Source organism: Canis aureus, chromosome 2 (genome assembly GCF_053574225.1).
Source record: "Canis aureus isolate CA01 chromosome 2, VMU_Caureus_v.1.0, whole genome shotgun sequence".
Classification (NCBI taxonomy): Eukaryota; Metazoa; Chordata; class Mammalia; order Carnivora; family Canidae; genus Canis; species Canis aureus.
The window spans coordinates 89,877,605-89,903,394 of record NC_135612.1 but is presented as its reverse complement, the minus strand read 5'-3'; the positions used below and the strand labels follow the sequence as shown (position 1 = coordinate 89,903,394).

The following is a 25,790-nucleotide window of genomic DNA, read 5'->3' as shown; positions in this document are numbered from 1 at the left end:
CGTAGGTTAGTCAAGACCGCAGACATGCAGGGATGAAGCCACGGTACTGACCCGGCCCTGACTGCAAAGTCCAAATTCTCTAAAGCTGAATAAGCTGTCGTTTCCTGGTTTGCTTTTTTTTTTTTTTTTAAGTCGGTGACCCCTCTCTTAAACCCCGAACAGAAACACCCGTGGAAGCCCGACGTGTAGAACCGATAAACCAGCGCAGGAGGATGTTGGGGAAGAGAGGAGGGAGGCAGGAGGCCGCGGGGGCCGCCTTCCCTCCTGTGGCCCCTTCGGCTCCTCAGAGCAGAGTTCGAAAACCCCTGCACCTGCCCGGCTGCCTTTCCTCGGGCGACTGCAGGGCGCTTCGTCCTTCAGCGGTTAGAAGTCCGGGCCCTGCTGCCACATGGTGGGACCTTGTCCTTGAGGCCCTTGTCCTTCCGATGCTCCCCGTGGAGAGGGAGTCCGAGGGCCACATGCGGGCGGGGGCAGCGGGGCCTGGCGTGGGGGCAGTGCTGCGGGGACACCGGCTCCCCCACCAGGCTGGCGCCGCCCCTTCCCTGGGGCCTCCAGACCGAGCAGCGGCCGAGGGCTGTCAGCGGACTCGGGCCCGCGTGCAGGTCACGTCCTTAGGAGACGGTCCCGTAGCCCTTTGCATTCTGCTTGTTCAAGCGAATTAAAGCGAATGAAGACAGGATGGGACAGGCGGGGGCGCGGAGGGAGGGGGCGCTGGGCAGGGAGGAGGAGGAGGAGGGCAGCGAGCGAGGGAGGGGAAGGGAGACCGCAGGGAGGAGGCTGCTGGCGCCCGTGTACCCGCGTGGACGTGCGCCGCCGACCCCGACCCGCCGACAGAGGTGGCAGATGCGGCCGGGGGCCCTGGGGGCTACTGGGCCTGTAGCTTCCGAGTTTCGCGTTCTCGGCCTCCTCCGTCGCAGCTGATCTCTCCAGCGGCAGAGCCGAGGCCACGCCGTCCGCGGACCCCGGGGGCTCCCCGGAGGCCGCGCCACCCGCCGCTGGGTGGAACGCGACGGCCTCATGTACCGTGGCCCCGTGGGGTTTGAATCCGTGTCCCGCTCGCGCCCACAGATGCGACTGCACGCCGGGGTACGTGGGCGAGCACTGCGACATCGACTTCGACGACTGCCAGGATCACAAGTGTAAAAACGGAGCGCACTGCACGGACGCGGTGAACGGCTACACGTGCACCTGCCCCGAAGGCTACAGGTAAGGGGGGCGGCTCGGGCGGGGGGCGCGGCGTCGCCCCGAGGGCCTCGGCCCCGCTGGCAGCTGGTAAGCGCCACGCACCGTCTGTCCCTTCAGCGGCTTGTTCTGTGAATTCTCCCCGCCCATGGTCCTCCCGCGCACCAGCCCCTGTGACAACTTCGACTGTCAGAACGGGGCGCAGTGCATCGTCAGGGCGGGCGAGCCAATCTGCCAGTGTCTGCCCGGCTACCAGGGGGACAAGTGTGAGAAGTTGGTCAGCGTGAACTTCGTGAACAAAGAGTCGTATCTTCAAATTCCTTCAGCCAAGGTCCGGCCCCAAACGAACATCACCCTGCAGGTAAGCGGGGGCCCGGCTGCCTCACTCTGAGCCACTTGCAGCTTTAGGTGCTAGACGCCCCGAGAGGTTCTTAGTGGCCGACCTCACGCCGCAAGGAAATGCTCTCTGTGCGAGGAGCCTTATTCTCTCCAACACTTGTATTCCTCTTTTTTGAGGTTTTATCTCTATCCATGAGACACACAGACAGAGGCAGAGACCCAGGCAGAGGGAGAAGCAGGCTCCATGCAGAGGGGCCCGATGCGGGACTCGATCCCGGGACCCCGGGTCACGCCCTGGGCCCAAGGCAGGTGCTCCGCCGGGCGGCCCCAACATTTACATTTTTCAAATGGGAACCAGGGATTTTTATTCACTACTTGGTTGTGAAACACAGAGACGGAGCCCAACACAATGCATGTCTGGGCTCTGCTGAAGGCACCTTGTCCCTTTGTTTCTGTGACTCTGAGTTCAGGCTCTGCCGGGGGCGAGAGCTCTGCTAGAAGGAGCCCCAGGTGAGGAGGGCGCGGGGGAGGCCACAGCCGGCCGGCGCCTGACCACTCGTCCCCCGGAACCCTTAGGCGGTGACATGAAATGAACAAACCCGGGTTTCACGGTGACACTTTCCACCGAACCACCTTGTCCCTTAGTGCAAGTCGCTGAGGCCCCCGAGGAGGTGAGGCCACAGGGGTCCTCCCGGATCCGGGCCACGGGCCACCTGGGGCCGCGCGTTGCTTTCGTGTAGGAGGACAACTGTCGCGGTGCGTTGGGCGTTCCGAGGACGTCAGCCGGTCCCAGGGACGCGGCCGCTCCCGAGAGGGCAGGGGGCCTGGGCACGGGGCAGGGGCGCGGCAATACGGGGTATCCAGCGGGGCTCGGGTCACTCCTACCTCCTACTGATTTGGTCCTTTGAAAGCTCAAAAATGCCAAAAAATAGGAGAAAACTGGAGCTTGCTCCCCCCTCCCCCCCCGCCCCCGGCCCTGGTCTTGCCAGGACTGTGAACAGAGGCAAAAAGACCGGGGACGTGAGACCCGCCCGCGGAGCAAGGCTGGCACCTCCAGCACCGCCTCCCTACGTGCCTGTGACTACTGTCCCCGAATTCTTCTGAATTCATTCGCATCAGCGTCATTTAGAAACAGGTCACCTCGCGAGTCACTGTTTCTGCGCGCCTTGCATTGCGACCTTCTCAGAGCGAAAGGAACAAAAATGAATAAGCTTAGGGCAAAAAGCCTTCACCCAGCAGGCTTGTCCCTTGCTGGTGAGGGGGGCGGAGTGCGCCCCGCTGACGCCGGGTTCCTTCCCCCCAGATTGCCACCGACGAAGACAGCGGGATCCTCCTGTACAAGGGCGACAAGGACCACATTGCCGTGGAGCTGTATCGGGGACGGGTGCGCGCCAGCTACGACACCGGCTCGCACCCTGCTTCTGCCATTTACAGGTGAGCGTCTCGGTTCCTGGTGCAGGTGAGGACGCGTCGGGCCCTGTGGCCGCCTGCGGTGAGGTCCTGGCGACGGGGGAGTGATTGGGCCGCGGCGGCCTTCATGACGAGTGTCCCGCGTAGGTGCCTGGCCGAACAGGTGTCACACCCAAGAGGGCCTTACACAGAGGTTGGTGGGGCGAGGCCGGGGCCGCAGGATACAGCTACCCCCCGCCCCCGGTGCCCGACGGGGTGACGGAGGCCCCAGTTGGGGAAATGCACGCTCAGCGTGGGATTCGGGCCAGGACGGCCTGGCAGCCGCTGTGACCTTCCGTGAAGGGACGCAGCCCGTCCTCGCAGAAGGAACCAGGGTTTTAAATACCCAGCCTCACTCTTCTTCCACCAGACGGTCCCCTGCCCATGTTCCCATTTGGCCAAATCAGATTCCAGGAAAAAAAAAAGAATCCGCTGATTGTAATAATGCAATTTGCTGGTGAGCCTCCCGGGGCGCGGGGCAGGGCCGAGGCAGGTGGAGAGGAGGCCTCGAGAAGAAGTTGCAAGGTACCCAGCGCCGCGAGTCATTCAACATCAGCTTTCATGCAACACGTGTTTGTTGAGCACCTACTGTGTGCCAAGCCTTAAGAAACAAAGCCCCAGCTCTTAGGGAGATTGCGCAGAAGGAGCCCAGCGGGCCGCCCACCTCCGGTACGTAATTGGTAATGTTCTTTCTTCTGGAAGTCTTCTAATGTAGTGAGAATGATGGCGTTTTGAAGATATGAAAGGAGTGGTATTCACGGGGCGTGGGTTTTGCCGGAAATGTGCTTCCGGCATAAGTTAACCCCCAGAGCCCTCTGCTGGATCTCAACACCAATTCGCCGCCGTCTTAGAGACAAGTTCCCTAGTTGATTTGTTCACCCGTAGAAATAAGTGCCACCAACTAGAGCGAGGCCACAGGGTCATACACGGGCCGTGGGTTTTCAGGCAGGTAGCGTAAGTGAGCAAGGCAGGCCAGTTGCGAGAGAAGAGCATGTTCCCGTCGTTTTACTCTTGAAAAGATCTGACTTTTTGGAGTTGCGTCGTAGCTTCTATTATAAACAGCCTTGGTGTTGGCAACATATGAGGAGCGTCTGTGTCTGGAGTGAACTAAAAGCAACCTTTTTGTCAAAAATGGGGCCAAACCGCGTCTACCCAGTTCTCCCTGAAGGCTGCCACGTTGGGAATGTGAGCCCCAGGTTTACCAGAACTCCTGTTTTTTCAAAGAAAGGCATAAATCTGTTAAAAAAAAAACAACAACAAAAAAAAAACGTAAAGTATTCCATCCTTTGCATTGATGCACATTTTTTAAAAATACCGTATGTGGTGAGCGAAATGCATCTGTAAGCCAAACCTGATTGGCCACAAATTTCAGGCCATTGATTGGGACGTGAAGTTGGAGATCCTGGCCTGCATGGTATTGGTGTTAGTATTGATGCGCTCCGGAAGCCTTCACACCCTGTTCGATCCTTTATAACAGTTCCAGGAAAGTAGATGCCGACGGTAGCCATGAGTGGAATTCAGTGAGTCCTTGTGGTGGTGAGCTAACCCGCTTGGAAATATTTAGAGCATGGAAGCAGACACATAATTACTGGTTTCCAAATGGAATACAAATTTCATCCCCAAATGGTGATAAATTAATGCCAGCGTTTTAGGCATATAGCCTCAATCTGTTTCAGCCCATCAAAAAGTCTCGCGATACTGATTTTTGTGGTTCATTTTTGTTTTCTACTTTTCTCTTTCGTTTTACTTTTTTGCAGCCAAAGAGCACAGAACTCTCAGAGACCACAGTAAAGTTTTCTGGGGTTGGCTTATGAAGGCTAGCTCTAAGCATAAAATATGCTTTTAAATATTCCTAGATAAGTCGTAGAAAACCACATGATTATATCACAATGAAGAGCTTTTTTTTATATATAAATGTATTTTTTATTGGTGTTCAATTTGCCAACATATAGAATAACACCCAGTGCTCATCCCGTCAAGTGCCCCCCTCAGTGCCCGTCACCCAGTCACCCCCACCCCCCGCCCACCTCCCCTTCCACCACCCCTAGTTCGTTTCCCAGAGTTAGAGCTTATTTTGAGTTTCTTCTCTCTCTCTCTCTTTTTTTTAAGGTTTTATTTATTTATTTTACACACGACAGAGAACACAAGCAGGGGGAGCAGCAGGCAGAGGGAGAGGGAGAAGCAGGCTGCCTGCTGAGCAGAGGGCCTGAGGTGTGGGGGTTCGGTCCCAGGACCCTGGGATCATGACCTGAGCTCAAGGCAGATGCTTAACCCACTGAGCCACCCAGGTGCCCCAAGTTTACGTTCTTACCATTTTTGCCTAACAGTAGAGCATACCATGTGGCGTTTACAAAAAAGAATAACGCCCCATGATGCACTTATCATCATGAGCCAGAAGTCCACTTCTCTGCTTGCAGATCACCTCATGGCGACACCTGTTGTGAGGTCCAGGGAAAGCACAGTTGTTTGATCAATTCTTGCTTTTTTGCTTTATGGCACAAGAATCATGAAGCATCACCCCATTATGTTTAAGTAAAAGAAAAGCAGCAATTACCTAGAATTCAAATACATGATTGATTGATATGGATTACATGCATATATAATATGTGTATATTATATATATGTGTGTGTATATTATATATAAAAATATATTCATCTTCTACTGTGGACCAGGGAAAAATGCTCCTGTGAAATAGAAGCTATAGAGAACAACTAAATTATTTCAACACACTAGGAGACTCGAGGATTTGACAAGTGAAAATCATAGTGGCTAAGATATGTGTTCAGATCTGGGCTTGGCCAATTACTAGTGGATAAATTTGGATAAATTTGGAGCAGATAAATGATCTTTCTGTGCCTCAGAAATCCTCTCTGTAAGTGGCAGTACAGTACGTGGCCAGTAAGGGACCCAATACGGTTGCTCTGTGTTTGAAATTCCAGACTCAGCTCCCTCCTCACTCCTGTCCTCACATTGTCTCCATTCTCACCTCCCTTGTAGCAAGACGAGAAAATGTTTCTGGTATCTCTTTCTGGAGAATAGCAGAGGAATTGAAAAGTCTGTCTTCTCTCCTTATCCCATAAAGGATTGCTTACGATGTCGATAGAGGGGCCATTTGAAAATGACTATCCAGATGATAAAAACATTTACTCCCTGACCTGTGAAAACCCCTTCTGGGAATTTATGCCACAGATATACTGGAAGACCATTGCTGTGGGCACATATCACTGCGGCATTGCTTGTAAAAACAAAAGTTAGGAAACAGCCCTCGTTTCTATCTAAATAAACTATGCTACATCCACACAATGGGACGCGCTGTTAAAAAGTAAAGGGAGGGAGGGGCAGAAGGAGGAAGCTGAGGAAGCTCTCCATGTATGTACGGTATTGAAAGATTTTCAAGGTATTTTGCTCAGTTCAAAAAAAAAAAAAAAAAAGGAAAAAGAATAAAGGAAGCCAGAACAGGAGCAAAGGTGGGTAAATATATATTTTTTCCATTTCCATGTATTTGCATACCCAAAAACTAGGAATAGAGAGGAAAGGGGGTGGAAGCAAGATTCGTGCATGAGTAACACTTTACGTGATGTTGATTTTTGAACTGTTTGAATGTCATTACCACTCAAAACTGAAAATTGAGTAGAAAAGAGCAGATGCTCTAAAGACAGTCTGCCTTGACTCCAGTCCCAGCTCTGCCATCCATTAACCGTGGGCCAGGAGTAAATAGCCTATGTTCTCTGAGCCTCAACCCGCTCTATGGGTAGAGTATGTCATTGTTCCACCGTTGTGGGATTGTACTAGAATTTTATGGTTTTATACATGAAAAAAATCTTTAGGGCAACACATGTCAGATAGTAAACAGCACTAGCTGTTGGGATCATAACGTTAGATTGTCCAAAACATAGTTCATTTCCTTTGCTTCACCCAAACCCATGTCCCTGTCGCATTCTTCATTTCACTGAGAGGCATCACCATCTTCTTGAGCATCATTAGTGTAATGGACTTATTTTGATCTTTTTCTTTCCTTTACCCTCACCTTGAAATCTGTTCCCAGTCGTCACTCTCCTCCTACTAATTTTCTGACTTATCCAAATGCCTCTGACCTTGCCCAGGACTTACTAGAATGTGATCTCTGATGACAGGAATCAGTTCTCCATCATCATAGAAAAGCCCATCAGGAACACTGTTGCCGTCAGCTTCCACAAATTGCTTAATAATTATTTCGTTTGGTTGAATTAAATGCTCAAATCTTGGTGTGCTTCCACGTTACATAACCTTATTAAAAGTGTAAAAGTGTCTTAAAAGGGAGTATTTTTTACATAATCTTACACCAGAGAATTTGTTCAGTTGAATTGCATGATTTTATGTTATATAACATTTAATTTAGTGAAAACTTATTTTCCAAATTAGGCATTCTTTAACGTGCTACTGGAATGTTGCATATGGGAATAATTTTGTGTTTCAGGTGCATCTTTTCAGGTTAATCGTCAACATGGATGGAAATGGATTTTGTTTATTTTAGTAAATGAAATCTGATAAAATTACGGGAAAATAATTATCCATTAACTTATTTCAGTATGATGTTTTGGGTTTAAAAGGCTTCATTGTAGATGTCCATGTCTTAAATGAATGATAGGAGAACCTTTATATTGTGGACCTATGTCCAGAGAGTGTAGCTACCATAGCTTTAAGGTGTTTAAGAAAACCCAAGATGTAGTCATTATTCCCTTTTCACAGAACGGACGTAGCATGCACATTTTCTCATTTTATTTCTTATAGAAGACCGAGATTTCTTACAGACACTCAGACTGCTAACCAGGCCAGCCCTGCAGGCAGTGATGCGAAGCTACTGTTCTCAAACAGCGTGCATCAAAATCACCTGAAAAGCATGTTAAAGAACAAATTACTGGTCCCCCTCTCGTTTCTGATTCAGATCTCGGATAAGCCCCCAAACGTCCATTGCTGCAAGTTCCCAAGTGATGCTCTGGTCCAGGGGCCATAACGTTAGATTGTCCAAAACGTTAGATTGTCGATTGTCCATTGACAATTTGAGAGCCACTTATGTAAAAGGAATATGACTGAGCTGTGCTCTGAAAGCCGACGGTGTGTGTCTCTCCCCAGGTCCAAATTCCATGACTTCCTGCTTGGAGTTGGCCTTGAAACCAGCTGTGTTGGGAAATAGGTCCACCACGGAAGTCAGCAAATGCTGCAAGTCCAGGCTCTTTTTCCTATTTCAGAAAGCCAGTTGCTACACATTTGCCAGCACCCTGGCGTCCGAGGAATCAGCAACAACAGAGATGACTAAGCTACTTAACGAGTGAATGAAGTACAATATCACACACATGCCTGATTTCTCTAGTGCTTAGAGAAGAGCCTAAAAAGGGACCTGGTAATAATGCCCTCAGAAAGAGATGGAGTGAAACGCATTTTATTTTCTCAAGTAGGCTAGTAATTACCCTTCAAAGTGACTTTTTTCCCATCTAAATAGAAACTTCTAAAAAAGTTAATAAAAATGGTATGCTTCTTTCTTTAGATTCAGATTAATGTAATTTTCCAAACCAGACAGCTTCTTTGGAAACATGGTCAACTACTGTTTAAAAATGAGGGAATCAGGCTTCCAGTGATGGAACGAATAAGTCACGGGATAGAAGGCACAGCATAGGGAATATAGGCAGTGGTACTGCTGTCGCGTTGTGTGCGGACAGATGGGAGCTACACTTGGGGCGAGCACGGCGTGGTGTTGGGAGTTGCTGGATTACTGTTTTGGACACCTGAAACTAACGCAATACTGTGCGTCAACCAGACTTCAATTTTTAAACATTAATTATTTTTTTTAAGGTGAGGAAATGAGATGAACCATCTAATGAAGGTAGAGGACTGGACCATGCACTGGACAGTTTCGCTATTTAGGGAACAATATAACAAACATCCCAGGACTTTTCTCTGCCCATCGTTAGGTTTAGTTGGCCCCTGGGTTATGCAATTCACAGATTTACGTTAAAAAAAAAGGAAGAAGAGGAACGGGGAGAGGGTGGTAGAGAATGAGTCTCATTGGAGAGAAAAACAATAGAATCGAGGAGGTCTCATTTCCAAGAAAAACACTCAGTCTTTTTGATGCGCCCGACCCTTATGGGAAGGCGGCACTGTTTACCAGCTTTGTAATGTTGAGCAAGTTCCTTCACCTCTTGGGGCTTCCATTTCCTCCTCTAAGCAATTGGAATCATACCTGTTTTCCACATGTGGTTGGGAGAATTGGAAATAACAAAAGCAAAGCCCCTGCTGTTGTGCTAGGCACAGCGTAGGCTCGCAGTATTTGGTGATACTCCTGGTTTATGGCTATTGTCGATGCTCACGCATCCAGATAATGAAAAATAAATGCAAGCGTTACTGCCTTACATGTATGTTCAAATGTACAAGTTCCTTTTTATGTTAGGGCATTTTTATTTAAATTAGGCAATTTGCCTTAAAAGCACTTATTAAAATGTAAGTTTACTTGATCCATCAATTATGTTGTAAAAACATCCTTTTTAATTGCACCTGCATTGAAACTTTTAATCCCCTTGACCTCCTTTTCCTTTTGATTTGAATAGGTAGGCAGGGAAATTTTGCAGCACCATCCCCACTTCACAGATGAAATATCCTCATCCGAGAGAGAACCAAAATGAGATGCCCAGTTGAATTTGTCTGGTGTCTGACTCCCATTCCATTGCCCACATTATGCCAACAGATAAACTTGAAATTTTTAAGATGAAAAGCTAGAGCTCACGTAGGCCAAGTGAACTATTTATTAAGCTACTGAAGTACCTTCAGATTTATGCTGGAGACAGAATTATAAAAATGCTGTTGTTGACATGTCCTGCATAAAGAAAGAGAGAGAGAGAAAAAAAGAAAGAGGGAGAGAGGGAGGGAGGGAGGGAGGGAGGGAGGAAGGAAGGAAGGAAGGAAGGAAGGAAGGAAGGAAGGAAGGAAGGAAGGAAGGAAGGAAGGAAATCAGAGGCAAGTTAGAGCCCCTCTTCATTTAAGGCCTGAGTTTCTTTAACTATTTTTCTGTAGCAAACCACAAGACGTAGTTGAGTAACTGCTTTGCGTTCATACATCCTTACAAATTCAAGAAAACAAAATCTCAGCTAATAGGTACGTGGAATAAAATTAAGTACATAATAATAGTAATAAGTTCAGCGTACATTCCCAGGGGAAAGGCTCAAATGTTAAGTGGTTCACTTGCAACTCTCGTGAGTCATCAAATATAGAGTTCCCTAGGGAGTCGTGCAAGAGGGTTTATCAATACTTCTCAGAAAGCAGAAAGATGTTGTGCATCGTGAGCAGACGGGTAGGGAAGACCGTGATACACTGTAAAATCGACGATGGCTCAGTGGTATCATATAACAACTGGTGTGTCCGCCACTGCTTTTATTTTTAAGGTTAAATAGGCAAAGGCATTCTGGACATCCCTGGTTAACCTCATGCTTTAGAAACCAACATCAATCCCCAATTTAGAATATCCTTAGTTCTCAAAAATTCTCTTCAGACCCATATACACACGCTATCACCTTAAAACGTGAAGTATCTAACCTGTTAGATTATTAATCTAATAATAATAGATAATAAGTATTGTAATCTAATAAAAATTATTGTAAAATGTTAATTTTACAATACTTATCTGTCAGAAGGCCACGGTGAGGCTTCATTTAATTCCAAGGAGATATAAATGGAATCGAGTTTAGTGATAACTCTTGTCAAGTTCAAGAATGATCAAATTAGACCTTTAGAGCTTCAGGGAGGAAAAAAAATCTAATCAGTCTAAGTCTCACTTATAATTGGGAAAACAGAATCCATACCTACGTTTGAAATCTATATACTTTATATGCATTCTCATAACCTTCAAACTCTTATTTTTTTTTTCAATTCTGTGATTTCTGGTAAATGAACCAATTTGTGCAACCATCATATAAGGTTATGTTCCATAGAACTTTATTCTTGGGCTCCTTGAGAGAAAAGTCACCTATTAAAGGCTTGTTAGTGGTAAGAACACATGCCATATGTGTAGTATGAGGTACTTTTGGGGCTTTTTATTGTAAAAGTGATGCATAATTAAATAAAAACGTGTACTCTAGAAAGAGAGATCACAGCTTCAAGTCTCTTTAGCCTCTGTCTGTGCCACCTGGAGTCCTTGTGTCCCTTAAGTGCCCAATTGTTAGGGCCCCTGTGATTCTTGATGAGCTAAGACATGGAAAGTTCTTAGAACACTACCTGGCCCCTGGTATGTGCTGTGCAAATCTTTGGTCTTAGTATCTGCATTTCCCTGACCAGAGAAAGATGACCTGAAATCGCACAAATCCAACGTCATACATCTAATGAGACCTAGGACAGGCTGAGCAAGATTTATCTCCCAACATTTCCTTCAAGATATGGCTACTGAAAAATCCAAATTTTTAAATAAAATGCATATTTTAGATGGTCTTCCTTACGTATGCTTGAAGCCTCTTGACTATCTAGAACTATAATCCAGTTAGTATTACTAAAAAAACTATATATTATTCTTCACAAATCTCTCTTATATTTCATTTACTTGACATAAATCTGTTGAGCATCTACTACTTATCAGAAACTCTACTGGATGCATTAAGGAATACAAAAATAAGTAATACCTGGCTCCTTGGCTCCTGTTCTCAAGTAGCTTACACGGTCATACTGCATCAAACCACTCTCATTCGTGATGACATGCCAGGATTGATTGTCTAGGACTGACGTATGACCAAGAACCCATTTTCTACTACAAATGGGACTTTTCTTTGCAAATGTAAAGGAAAAAAGGGGGCCCCCTTATTATTTATGGTTTAGTCAAGGTCAGTGTTCATAGAGCAGACGTATAAAACACTTACATGTTGTATATGATCACGAGGGGAAAAGCAATTGGTCACCGCTCTCTCTATATATATCTTCATTTTAATAAAACATTAAAATACTTTTTTATAGTAAATACTTAAAAATAGTAAAATACTTAAAACTTTTAGTAACCTGAACTCCCCAAAGGAGTTACTCTATTTCTGCCAGTCTTTAGCATTGTTTTATAATTAATATCAAAAATAAAGCTAACTAATTTCTTCCTGAATATGCTGAAATGATTCTGGATTATTTGTATGATGACAATGGTGGTAGTGATGGTGATACTAATACCTAACACTTGGCTCTTTCTATATAATGGAGGCTTCTCCCTGCACTTTAAAAAAAAAAAATCCTTTCGTACAGCCCTCCAATTAATCATCAGAGGGAGAAATATTTATTAGCATTAAAAGAAGAGAAGATTAAAAAAAAAAAAAAAAGAAAAGAAAAGATTGAATTGTATAGGCAATCAAGTAACTTATCTAAGGTCAGACATTGCATTAATGCAAGGCCAGGATTCAAATCCGGGTTTCCCTGACTCCAAAGTCGATATGCTTAACCATTAGTTGATATCACCATCCAGTCTATTCCCTTCGAAGACAATCATATTCAAGCCCACTACCAGCTGGTGTACAACTTGATGGAGTAAACGATTTTCATGTTGTTTCCTCTGTTGGTCTTACTGGTATCAAAGGTTGAGATAATTAAATCAGTAGGTGGTAAAACTGTTGATCGGCATATCTAATAATTAGCATTTTTAAAAAAGTGATATCTGAGATGGGTTATCAAACATCCCTGTACATGTGGACTCTTGCTACCACTGCTTAAGACTAGAGATGACTTCAGCTGTTTTCACAGCTCTGCAGAATGGTTTATACTGTGGTCAAATCACAAAAACCTTTTTATTCTATGTCGGCAAACAAAGGAATATTATCAGACCCCCGTGGTGAGAACCCTACAGAAATGTCAATACATTTTTCTGTTACTTTCCAGGCTCACCCTGTTTGCAAATTTAAGTATCATCTCCCAGAAGTTTAAACCATCATCTTACGTAGGGAATACTAGGTAGTCCCAGTTCCTCTATCATGTGCTCCCGTATTTTTTTCAGTCTTCCTAGTCACTATCCCGGTATATTAGCTCCTTAATAGTCACCATTTATTTTTGACTCCAACTTCCATTTTGCCATATTTTGCCTCCATGGTGAGAGGTAAGTATCTTCCTGACACTGTCGTGTATCGACCCCGTTTCCTTCACTGGTCCCATGCTCATGTTTGCCTGCTGGTAACCCTCGTGTTAGGTTTACAACCACACTTCAAAACCATAGAGCACCTTCCAGCTAATGGCACCCAACTTCATCTTATTTTCAACCCCCAGTTTTCATTTACCACAGCTTCTTAATCCTTTTGTTTTTATCCATTTTGTGAATTTCCATTAGCCCTCTCAAGTTTTAGAATGGCCGTTAGACCTGTCCCTGGAAAAATATGACCGGACAGTGATTAAATGTACCATTTCCACTTCTCCCGATGGGAAGACAAGCTTAATTTGTATCCATTCCTAAGAAGTAGAAATTGATTATTTCTACGGAAATAATTTTCTCCGGAAATACCTCCTATTTTTAAATCAGCTATCGGCCTTTATCTTTATTAATGCTAGAGAGACGTATCTTTTCCTAAGAAGTGTTTATTGGAGTTTGTAGTTTAACTTATTTTTGTTAATAAAAAGAAAATTGAACCGTCAGCTAAGTTACCTTTTCTTTGTAGCGTGGAGACGATCAATGATGGAAACTTTCACATTGTGGAACTACTTGCCCTGGATCAGAGCCTGTCCCTCTCTGTGGATGGAGGGAGCCCCAAAATCATCACCAACTTGTCAAAGCAGTCCACTCTGAATTTTGACTCTCCACTCTATGTAGGAGGTAAGCTGTGTTCCAAATTCAGGGGGTCCCCAAACCGTGTGACTCTCATCACAGACTGATTCTGAAACTGTTGATCCCTGGCCTCATGGCCGTTGACCAAGAGTGATCAATCACTGAAAGACGGACAGCAACGGTAGAAAAGAAAGAGCCCGGGATGTGTATTAAGAGACCTGTTTGTGCCTGCCTCACCCTGTCAATAACCAAGGTCATGGTTGGACAGGTTCTTGTGGTTCTTAATATGATTGCACAGTGCCCATCAGCAACAGCCAAGCAGGAAATCTTGAAGAAAAAGTAGAGATTTATTACTTACAAGACCTGAAGATTATATAGCACGCCTGTGGCCACACAGCAAGGTGTTAGGGGGGGAGAGAGAGAGGAGAGAGAGAGAGCACACATGTGACAGCAAGTACTCATGGGCCCCGGGTGCTGCTTTTATGCATCAAGGTGGGGCTATCATATCTTCCCATTCCAGATGGTCTGTGCTACCCGTTGCCAACTCGTAGATGATAGTTGATTATTAACAAAATTGAGTGATGAATAAATGAACAAATGTTAAATTAAATGCACCACTTGCATTGGGGCGGCAGGAAGTACCTCTGGTTAGCTAAGACCTTAAGGGGAATGAACAAGACAGCGGGTTGGAAGCGTGGACTAGGGGCTGGAATGACAGAGTGAAGATTCTGGACTTGATCTGTAACCAATCAGAAGGCAGGTGAGGAACAGGTAAGGCACGGCGGTGTGGGCGGCTCTGAAGGAGCCCAAGCGGAGGACCCACAAAGGAGAGGGCTTTCCTCCGTGGGGGAAAGCGGGGGGGTCGCCTGTAAACAAGGGATACAGAATTTCAGTTTTCAGGCAAAGGAGCAAGAGCGCATGTGCTGTTGAACTGAGTTGCACGGAATTAAGTCCCTTTGCATTGAGGTGAATTGATAAAATTAACTCATTTTACAGAGAAGTAAGCTAAAGTCCTTGTGCAGCTCGGGGTAACGGACTTGCTCCGCAGGGCAGGCATTTTCACAGAGTTTCCATTCTTTCCTGCCAAATAGTCGCCTTGGGATCCCATATATTTATGTCATCCCTTCAAAGACTCCCTTGAAAGCATCTTTGGGATGCCCTGGAAGTCCAGAATGCCTTGGGTTTTTTTTGTTTTGTTTTTTTTGTTTTGTTTTGTTTTGTTTTGTTTTTTTTTGTGATTTTCAGCAGCAGAAGATCTTAACAGTCTGAGAGAACTTTGACTTTTTAGGAACCATGAAAGATCTTGGATCAGCTCCGTAAGTGTGTGTCCGGCGCTGCCACATTGCTGGGAGCTGGCTTGACACACGCCTACAGTTTGCAGCGTCGGAAGAGAAATACCGCTTCTTCTCGGGCGTCGGCGAGGGGGCAGGTCATTGAGGAACCACCGTGGGTCCTTATGAAAGTGTTGCATACCACGTCTGCTCAGCAAGGTGACGGACTTAACTGCTTCGTGGGAATCACAGCCGTGAGACTCCTTTGAAAATAAAGGCCTCCACCTCTTGCCCGCGATGCCGTTAGCAGCCACGTCGGGGTGGGTAAAGCAGGTCGCGGGGGCCTGCGGTCTCAGAGAAGAGGGACCGTACCCCCTGAGCGCATGCCGGGCGTCCAGCACCCTGCTGCTTTGGCCGTCGTCATGATCCTCCCGTCCGAGGAGGGACTTGAGGAAGTGGGTACGATTTTATTTTGCATCATAGTCCCGAAGGGACAGCGTGAGGACTTGACAAAACTTGCCCAAGTCCACAAAGCCATGAAGTTACAGAGACCTCGTTTGAGTCCAGGTCTGGTCCCTCTGACCCCAAAGCCATCTATCTGCATTGCCCCTCACCTTTCCACATAGAGCAGAAAGGGAAGCAATCTAAGTTTTGCGGCTTCTTGTTTATTTCTGGGCTTGTCCCTCCCTTGATGTATTGTGCTTTCATCAGAAGCCACTTCACTGAATCTCTTAAAACCCCTTTACGATGCCTGGGAGAGTGGGGGGCACCTACAAAATGGGAGTGTGTGCCTCAAAACATTTCTCAAGAAAAGAAAAAGAAAAAATTTTTACATTCCAAATGGAAAAGGGCCCATCTTTCTAAGGACAGAGGGTCTGGAAGATTCCACATAGCACGTCTGTCCATCCAGGCCTGAGGGAAACCACTTCCATTCTGGCCTCACTGCCACAGAACATATTGGGTCCATTTCCTTCCAGATCAGAGACCTGAACCGAGGGTAATTCAAATTAAAAAAAAAAAAAAAAAAAGGCAATGAGACCAAGACCAAGACCACAGCCCTGGATCCTGGGTGGCAAAGGCCGGAGAAGCTGAGTCAGCGGAAGAGAGGGAGGTGGCGACGCTCACTGTTTTCTCCGACTTTGAAGACGGGCACTCGCCAAGGAGGACGGCGAGCCCCGGGTCCGCCTGCAGAAGAGTCCTCCCCCAAAACGGAGCGGCTTGACCCGCGGCGCCTTCTCAACTGCCCGTGACCGAGGCCCGACTGCACGCGAGACCGCGCCGCTCCGTGCTCGGCGGGGGATAGTCCAGCCAGAGCGCGTCACCCCGCGGACTTTCTTTTAAAGTTGGAGCTGCCCGCGGAGGCCCCTCCGTGCATCACAGATCCGCTCCGACGGCCACCCTGGGCGGACGACCTCAGCCTTGACACTTGGTCCCATTATTGTCATTCCGAAGTACGTAAAGCTTACGGCCAACGCCGGTCTCCCGGGCTGCCTGTCGCTTGGTAGATTGAATTCCAGCGATGGTCCGCGGCGCGGACCGCAGGGAGGGCAGAATGCAGGCCCCCAGCACCGTGGCTCCATTCCGATGGCCAGCGAAGACCCCGGTGCCCTCGGCAGAAGCGTGCGGCCGTGCGGCAGGGCCGGCTCCCACCCTGGCGCTTGATGCTACGGCAGCCTGTTGGGGGAGGTACACGAGGCCGTAGCGGCTCGTCACTCACATGAGCACAGTCGGGCCAGACCGTTTCTTAGCGTTCCGTGGGGACTAAGGGAGCGCACCCACTACCTGGGGCCCTGCGGCGGCCCTTCCCCGTGCTCACCCCGTGCTCACCCTCGCGCAGGGGTGTCCTGGTCCGCTGTCAAAATAAGATCTTAAAAAGAGATTGGGGGCAGCCCGGGTGGCTCAGCGGTTTAGTGTCTGCCTTCAGCCCAGGGCGTGACCCTGGGTCTGGGATCGAGTCCCACGTCAGGCTCCCTGCATGGAGCCTGCTTCTCCCTCGGCCTGGGTCTCTGCCTCTCTCTCTCTCTCTCTCTCTGTGTATGTGTCTCTCATGAATAAATAAAATCTTCAAAAAAAAAAAAAAAGTTTGGAAGTTCTTTAATGTCAAAAAAAAAAAAAAAAGACCATCCCAGTGTGGACTTAAAAGTCTACACATTTATGATGAACTATGGGTCTGATGAAATTAGAAGCACTTATCCCAGGACGAGGCATGTGCTTTCTGGGAAATGGCTCATCCGTGTGAGCCCGCCCCAAACAACCCCATTTCCAAGGCCGGACAGACGCGGACTAAAAGTCTGAAGTCAGGGAACTTCGAAGCCGAGGACCAGGGAGCACGTGGCGTCAAAAGCATCCAAGCTACGTGGGGACGTGTGGATTCCTGCACCGCGGCCCGTCCTACCCGTCGGGCCTCAAGTGGGAAGGGCACGGGGCCTTCTGACCCGGACCTTTGGTGAACCTTACGTGTATGACGCACATGGAAACAGCTCTCGGGTCCACGCACTCCTGCTACGGGCGAGGAGGCGAAGCCCCACGACGGTTGGAACTAAGTGGCCCTCGTGCCCAGGGACCAGCAGTAGAGACCTGGCCCTCCCGCCCGCCTGCGTGATTGTGGCGCCTGCCGGAAGCCAGCCAGCGCTCCTCTGGATAGAGAAGGTGACGCTGCCACGGGCAGGCCCCGCGAGCGCCGTGGGCCCCGGGCTTCACGACCCAGCTCCCCCCGGAGACTGAGAGTGGACACCGCCCCAGCCTGTGCCCTCCGGCCGTCGCGCGGGGCCCGGGGGCAGCGAGGGTGCACGTGCGGGGACACGGGCCACCCAGGAGGCCTCTGGCTCCCCGCCCTCACCCCGCTCACCCCGCTGCAGTCTGGAGGGCTGCCTCGTGTAGGATCCTATCCAGGGGCGATTGCAGGGCCTGGCGTGGGCCGTGGAAAGATTCCACAGCTTTGCCAGCAGAAGGTTCCCAAACGACCGTCACCAGTGGAACTTCTGTACGCAGAGACCTCAAAGTCTGTTTTCCGAGGACTTTCTCTTGTGCTCCTGAGTTCTTGGCACACAAGGGCTTCGCGCTCAATTAGCAAGAAGATTAAGATGACGTGAATGAGGTGCTGCCGTGATAGGAACCGTGGGTGGGTTTCTCAGAGGCCGACAGCCACGACTGGGCTCAGGATGTCGCCAGCGGTGAGCTGGACTGCTGGGCTGGGGTGAGAGGTCACTGGGAACCCAGCTGCCACCCCCTAAAGGCGGATGGACTGAACCATGACCCCAGAGGTCGCGAGGTCCTCTCGTGCGCCCGTCTGCAGCCTCGCCTTACTGGGTGGCACTGAGCGTGTCCCCCACGCCGCACCGGGTCTCCTGGAGCTCTCGGCTCCCGCAGTGCGTGTCCGGGTTGAAGAGGCGGGTGGAGACAGGTGAGCACAGATCTCCCGGATTCCTGATCTCGCCTTGAGCCTTGAGGTCTGCTTTTAGGTTTTATGTCTTTTTTTTTTTTTTTAATATTTTTATTTATTCATGAGAGACACAGAGAGGCAGAGACAGGCAGGGAAGCAGGCTCCCTGCAGGGAGCCCAACGTGGGACTCGATCCCAGGACTCCAGACTCACGCCCTGGGCTGAAGGCAGGCACCCACCCGCTGCGCCACCCAGGGGTCCCCCTAGGTTTCATATCTTTATGCCCCCGTGTCGAGTTTTATTTGAGATAAATGTTAAAAATCAGAGATTGGCCACCGGGGAACTTGGTTCTTTATTCTGCTTGTGCATCAGCGTTGCCTGGAGGGTCTTGCACAGGACACATGCAAACAAAGACCCCCCCTGCCCCCCCCCCACCTAGATGACCTGATGACGTAGGCCTGGGCCGAGCTCCCCGGCATCAGTGGTGCTTCAAAGGCCTCGTGCCTCTAAGGTGCAGCAGGGCCGAGACCCTGCGGCCGGCAGGTGACCTCTGGTTGCCCTCGGACGCTCACCCTGCCCCCCCCCGCAGTGGCTGAGCCCCCCCACCCCGCCAGCGCTGACGCCCTGTCCCCACGCAGGCATGCCCGGGAGGAACAACGTGGCCGCGGCCCTGCGCCAGGCCCCGGGGCACAACGGCACCAGCTTCCACGGCTGCATCCGGAACCTGTACATCAACAGCGAGCTCCAGGACTTCCGCCAGGTGCCCATGCAGACCGGCATCCTGCCCGGCTGCGAGCCGTGCCACAGGAAGGTGTGTGCCCACGGCGCGTGCCAGCCCAGCAGCCAGTCGGGCTTCACCTGCGAGTGCGAGGAGGGCTGGACGGGGCCCCTGTGTGACCAGAGGACCAACGACCCCTGCCTCGGGAACAAGTAAGTTCCAGCTGCCTGCGGGCTGCACGCACACCCTCGGAGCCAAACCGGGGGGCGGGGGGGGCAGCGGGGGAAGGGCGAGAAGGGGGTGAGCCCTGCGGGCCCCTCGTCTGCGTGTCCCCATCGCGCTCCTCCGTTGCGGGCGCCGGCCTCATGCGCTTCCACCCCGGCCCCCTGCCGCCCGCAGATGTGTGCACGGCACCTGCTTGCCCATCAACGCCTTCTCCTACAGCTGTAAGTGTCTGGAGGGCCACGGGGGCGTCCTCTGCGACGAAGAGGAGGACCTGTTCAACCCCTGCCAGGCCATCAGGTGCAAGCATGGGAAATGCAGGCTCTCGGGCCTGGGCCAGCCCTACTGCGAATGCAGCAGCGGGTACACGGGGGACAGCTGCGACCGAGGTAAGCCGACCCACCTGGGCGCCAGCCTGTGAAGCAGGAGGCCCCCACCCTCACCCCCACCCCCGGAAAGAGCGAGAGAGGGGCGTGCACACGCAGGGGAGTGATCTGGGGAACCCCGGGTCTGCGCACGGCTCCCCATTGGTTTCTCAGCCGCGCGAAGGCACAGGCGGGGACGGCCCTGAACCTCCACGCAGCGGCCTGCGCGCGTCCCTCCACGCGGGGAAGCCCAGTCCTTCCTGCCGCGCCCGCCGCTCGCCCGCTCGCCCCTTGCCTGCACCTGCTGCCCTCGTCCAGCTCTGTGGCGCAGAGACAGGGCGCTCCTAAGTGCGCTCGGGCTCTGGGACTGGGTCCCCTTTGACCGTGGAATCTACTGATTGATCCGAGTGGGCGGGGGGGGGGAGCGGAACACGCCGCCCTCGGGGCCCACCTTTCTCCTTGTCCTTTGTCCGCGTGGCCAGACGCGCCCGGCCTCCGCTGGCCCGCCTTTCGTTGTGCGCGCGGCAGGGACGAGAGCAGAGGAACGTGCCCGTGGACGCTTCTAGCAGATGGCTCTTTTTGAACTAGTTCAGACGAGGGTAATTTGTGAGGTTAGTGGGACGTGCCTCGCATGAAGTAACAGATTGCACGGTACGGCCCCGGGTCCAGTAAACCCGAAGGCACGCGCTCCGGCCCGGCCCCTGGTAAAGCGAGCCAGCTGTGGGGAGCGGACGAGCGAGGACGCGTCCGTGCTTCCGCAGTGAGGGGACAGAGGCAGGAATCGGTCCTCCGCCCGGGCCAACAGCGGGCGTTTACGGTCCAGCGCCTGGTGGGCGCTTGGCGGACGGCGCAGGCCAGGCCCGCGCAGCTGTCGAGGACCGCGGGCGGCGCCCCTGACCACGCGTGGGCCTCTCGTTCTGTCCTAGAAGTGTCCTGTCGGGGCGAGCGCGTCCGGGACTACTACCCAAAGCAGCAGGGCTACGCGGCCTGCCAGACCACCAAGAAGGTGTCGCGGCTGGAGTGCAGGGGCGGCTGCGCGGCCGGGCAGTGCTGCGGGCCGCTGCGGAGCAAGCGGCGGAAATATTCCTTCGAGTGCACGGACGGCTCGTCGTTCGTGGACGAGGTGGAGAAGGTGGTCAAGTGCGGCTGCAGCAGGTGCGCCGCCTGAGCCCCTCGGAAGCGGGCTCTCCTCCTCGGCCGCGGACTAGTTGACGCTTCAGAGTGGAGATATTTGAAATATATTGTAAAATACAGAACAGACTTATTTTTATTATGAGAATAAAGACTTCTTTTTTTTTCTGCATTCGGGAAAAGAAAAATGCATTGAACTAACGCTTCCCCGATGCTCGGGAAGCATGGAGAGCGAGCGAGAGCGAGAGAGAGCGAGGCCGACCGACCGACCCGCAGGAGGCATCAGCACGACGGGCAGCATCGCCCCCGCGAGGTCACCTTGGCAGCGCGCTGGAGGCCACAGGAGCTCGGGGACAGGGCCGGGCCGGCCTGCGCCGCCGCGACCTCGCCCGGGCCCTGGACCCCGTGTGCCCTCGTTCACGTCTCTGTGGTTCGTGAGGACAGACCGAGCACGTGTGTGTGTGTGTGCATGAGGATGCGAGGCCGAGGAGCGGAACTCTAGAATGCCCAGAACGGGCGTTTTGAGAAATATTTTGTGCAAAATAGTGTCCTGAAGACCTGGGTTCTTTCCGTGAGAGAGATGGGAGTGCTCAAATAAGTTTTACCTTCGTTTTAAACGTCAGCATGTTAGCAGAAGAAGCACACAAAAGTGTTTTATCTACCGTTTTCCAGTATTAATTTTTTTGTAATATAAATGATAAAGGAGATGATAAAGAACCAATAGATTATTGATAAATAAATTAGTAATAATATGAATTTTTGTTTCTATGAGTTCTAAACAGCCCTATACAGTATTCAGTTTCAATGAGAAATATTTATTGTATCAAAGTACATTGTACTTAACATTTTAGGCCATCCTTTTACTGTTTCTCAATGCTTTAATATATATTAATTTATAATTGTCCTGATATTTTTGTATATTTTTCAAACTTAAAAATCAGGATCTTCGGGGTTTTTTTGTTTTGTTTTTTGTTTTTTTTGGCAATAGTACTAACCTAGGGTGTTATCTTGGGATAAATACATGTTGGTCTGTTTGTTTACCTTGACATCTGACCACTGGTGTCACCGACCTACTGGCCTCATTCAGGACACCTGCAGAGAGTATGTAAAGTCTATGTGTGAGACGGTCATTGTACAGGAAGAAGTGGCCCGCGCCTCTGCAGCATGTCCTCACAGAACAGAAACGGTGTGTAGCAATGGACACTAGAAAAGTAGATATTTTACAAATTAATATTTCCTTGACATTTTTTGCCCTTTTATTGGGGGTGGGGTGGGGAGAGAGAAGGCTGTAATGTCAAGAACTGTGATTTTTTTTTTTCCCCAAACAATAAAGCTCCTTGATTACCTTAATGTTCCCATGTTAACATGTTTGCTGCTAAATTACGATGTAGAGTTGATAATGATTTAGAGTGGACTGTGCTCTTCCCTTATTAAAATCCCAGGGTACCCTGTGACGATGCAGATGTTTCCTTCCAAAATCTTTTTTTACACAGAAAAATTAGATGTTCATGTATAATTCAGTGTGCTTTGTCTTTCTCCAGACTAATATCAGTTATACTACTGATGTTTGTAAATTAAACAGATATTTACTTCACTAACAGCTTGGTGATTTTTCTTAGAAATTGCAAAATGGTTAGAGTCCACTCCTTAAGAATTTCTTTTCTTTTTCCAGTAGTTATCATCGGTATTTTATTTAAATTCAACTTCCTGACATAGAGGATAACACCTAGTGCTCATCTCATCGTGTGCCCTCCTCCGTGCCCGTCACCCAGTTGCCCCGTCCCCCCTGATCAGAGTGATACAGAGAGGACAGGGAGGGAAACCCAGATCGCGTTGTTGACAGCAGTTGTATGATTAGTGTATTGTCACGTCGGGACTTTGGAACGGCCACTTGAAAGAGATGGGTAGGGGAGTGCATCCTCTGCTATGAGAAAAGTACATATTCAACTAATGTCTTCCACAAAAATTATAAGGTGAAGCCGGACTAAACCACACACGGTATTTTTATTTTTATTCGCCTTTCCCCTCAATTAGAACCAGATGGCAAACCACGAAAGACAGAGTGCCTTTCTCCACAGGCAAGGGTTAGAACAGGGACACAGCACGGGCCCCGTGGAATGTCATTACTTAAGCACCATGCTAAGACTTCATCATTTTCCTCTAAGAAAATCGTACACGTGTGCACACGTGTGCGTACACGCGAGCCCAGACACAGATGTCCGATCGTTTATTTGTTTTTGTTTAAAATGTCTCTATTTTTTTAAGACTTTTTTTTTTTTATGATAGTCACACACAGAGAGAGAGGCAGAGACACAGGGATAGGGAGAAGCAGGCTCCATGCACCGGGAGCCCGACGTGGGATTCGATCCCGGGTCTCCAGGATCGTGCCCTGGGCCAAAGGCAGGCGCTAAACTGCTGCGCCACCCAGGGATCCCAAATGTCTCTATTTTAATTGCATAAATATTATATAGTTTTCGCCAAACATTCATTTATTCCCACTGGTGGTTTCATTTTTTTCAAGGACCGGGAATCACTCATTAAGCAGAGAAACATCTGCAAAGGTAATAGGAGTTAGATTTGTGTTTGTAGGTGTGTGCTATCTTCATGGCCACTATTTTTGAGGGTTTGCTGTATGCCAGGCAGTGTGACAAAGGCTTTGTCTGAAATATCTCACTCTTCTCTCACTACCTGTGGGATCACCGGGCTCCCATGTGACACAGGCATTAAAGAGCTCAAAGAGGGAAACGCTGAATTCCACCCAGGCCTCTCAGACCACAGGGTCCATGTTCAAGAGATAAAGGTGACATCCTCTACCAGGGGACTTTTAAACCCCACAACCTTACTCCACAGCACAACCCTTCTTCCTACCGATCACATCGATTGAAGTGCTCAAGATTAGCGATGTTGGCTTTTTTTGGTTTTGTTTTTTAAGGAAAAAAAAAAATGAAGTCTTAGTAGCTTCCAGGCTGTACTCTTTCTCCTTCCTGCTTCTAAAGGCACAAAATGGAATTATGATTGCCTGGGATTTGGGCTGAGTTAGCAAGTTTCTTAGGGGATCGTTTGCCTCGTGATGAGACTGCATTCTGTTCAGGAGCCCTTCCTTGAGAAGACGCGGTAGCCAGATAATTACTAGCAAATGAGACAAATTAAGGGCACTTACTCATCGGATAAAAAGCTCCTCACTGATAAAGACTTGACCATAGGATTCCTTTAAATAAGAAACCAATCTAGAGCATTTTCAACAGAATCCAGCAGGTTAAAACAAAACAAAACAAAAAAACCAGTTTGTCCATTTCGGAATGTAAGCTGTGACACAGAACGATGCTACGTTTATAATCTGAAAAGGCAAAGCGATTAAACATCCCTAATGTGTTTACTCTAAGTCCTCACCCGAGTTGAGGCGCCATCAGGGGATTTGACATATGTTCAATTTCAGATGCGTTCATGGAATAAGAACTATCTAAATCTTTGGGATTTGAACTCACCATACTTTTCCTGAAAGTATTTCTACGCGATGGTGAACTAGCCTCGGTTTTAGGGTTGCTCTGAACCTTCTGTGTTTTGGATGGCTTGCTTTGTCAGCAGCAGCTCTTTCTAGAGAAACGATTCAAAGACTTGTTGAAATTGATTGGGGACTTCCAGATCTTGTGCATTGTGGAGTCCTCTACCCCATGGAGTGGCCACTACCTCGAAACTAATGTTTGTCAAAGGATATAAGCTATAAAAAGTACATGAAGCTTTATATAAAGCTTTTTATAAAGCACATAAAACTATACAAAATACATAAGCTATTCTCATTCTTAATCCTCTCCATGTATTCAGAAGTCACTTAATAACCAATTTTTTTATTTTTCTCCTCTCATGTGCAAGAAATCATGCCAAACGTGAGATATATTGTTCAGACAACCCAGCATCACTCCGGCCATTTTAGAGCACATGGCTCTGTGCCCTTGGAGTTGAGGTTAAAGGGAGTGACAAATATTACACAAATGACCAAATTACATTTAATTTCGGGTTGTGATAAGTGCCCTGAAGGAAATTATGAGATACTAGAGAAAAGCATAGCGGAGGAATCCAATCAAATAGATACTGGGAGTGACTCTGTGAGGAAGGGACATTTAAGCCACGTCATTAAGGACAGTAGGATCCAGGCTGGAGACTGATGGAAATATGTGAGGGGGTGAAGACGGGGCCCGTGCAGAGGGAGGAGAACTCCCATGTGGTCAAGGAAACAAAAGAAGTTCATGGGGCCGGAGCAAAACATAGATTTCTCTCTCGTGTGTAATACAACACAGGCCGTTATCTGCCTTCATTAATTCACTTTAAATAGTTTCTGTTTTTCTTTTGAGCGTCTGTTTGCAGTGACCTTTCAAAATCACAACAAAAATGGATTTCCATTTTAAAACAGCAAGTAGTTAGTTTTGTTCAATGGCATTCCTCAACCTCCAAATGAAAGACCTCTGAAGACACAGAAAAAGAGGAATATTTAAAATTGCACTGAAAATTAGGACTACTATTTCTGGAATCTCCAAGGAATTTTCATGAATTCAGAAGCAGGTGAGGCTAGATTGAAAGAAACAACTGCTGGCCAACCCATGGTTGGAGACTCCAGTGCATTCCTTTCTCTGCACACCAAGGCCAGAGACTCGGGAAATAAGTCAACTGGAAAAATCATCTAGAAATATCTGTGCACTTAGGTGCCACTTTGTGAGTATGCCGGAGGGGTCTGCCTCCTATCAAGGAAGTAAACTCTTCCTTCAACTACCAGGATGCTCCGGCTCTCATCAAAGAGACCGAAACAGTGTAAGAAATACCAGAGAAGACCAGGTGTGTTGTACTGAATAGTGAGAGATGTAATCTCCGTAAATACGTTATTGTAGATGTGGGTCGATCCTGGAAGAGCCGCGGTATTGATGCGTGCTTAGAATGGCATGGAGGGTGCCTGGGTGGCTTGGTTGGTTAAGTGTCCAATTCTGGTTTCGGATCAGGT

General features: G+C 48.9%; 1 protein-coding gene across 5 annotated transcripts in view; it reads left to right on the top strand.

The window, feature by feature from the left end:
* The window catches only part of SLIT2 (slit guidance ligand 2), a 347,237-nt gene extending 324,839 nt beyond the window's left edge, over window positions 1-22,398 (top strand). For 3 of the 5 annotated variants that reach the window (XM_077881285.1, XM_077881263.1, XM_077881300.1), the window contains 7 exons: window positions 1,069-1,206; window positions 1,303-1,543; window positions 2,825-2,955; window positions 13,606-13,760; window positions 19,003-19,294; window positions 19,482-19,693; window positions 20,596-22,398. In XM_077881285.1, the coding sequence (XP_077737411.1) occupies window positions 1,069-1,206; window positions 1,303-1,543; window positions 2,825-2,955; window positions 13,606-13,760; window positions 19,003-19,294; window positions 19,482-19,693; window positions 20,596-20,837 (1,411 nt within the window). In that variant the 3' untranslated portion in view covers window positions 20,838-22,398. The remainder of the gene's footprint in view (window positions 1-1,068; window positions 1,207-1,302; window positions 1,544-2,824; window positions 2,956-13,605; window positions 13,761-19,002; window positions 19,295-19,481; window positions 19,694-20,595) is intronic. The other 2 variants (XM_077881294.1, XM_077881275.1) reach the window with 2 other exon arrangements.
* Window positions 22,399-25,790: the final 3,392 nt, after the last annotated feature.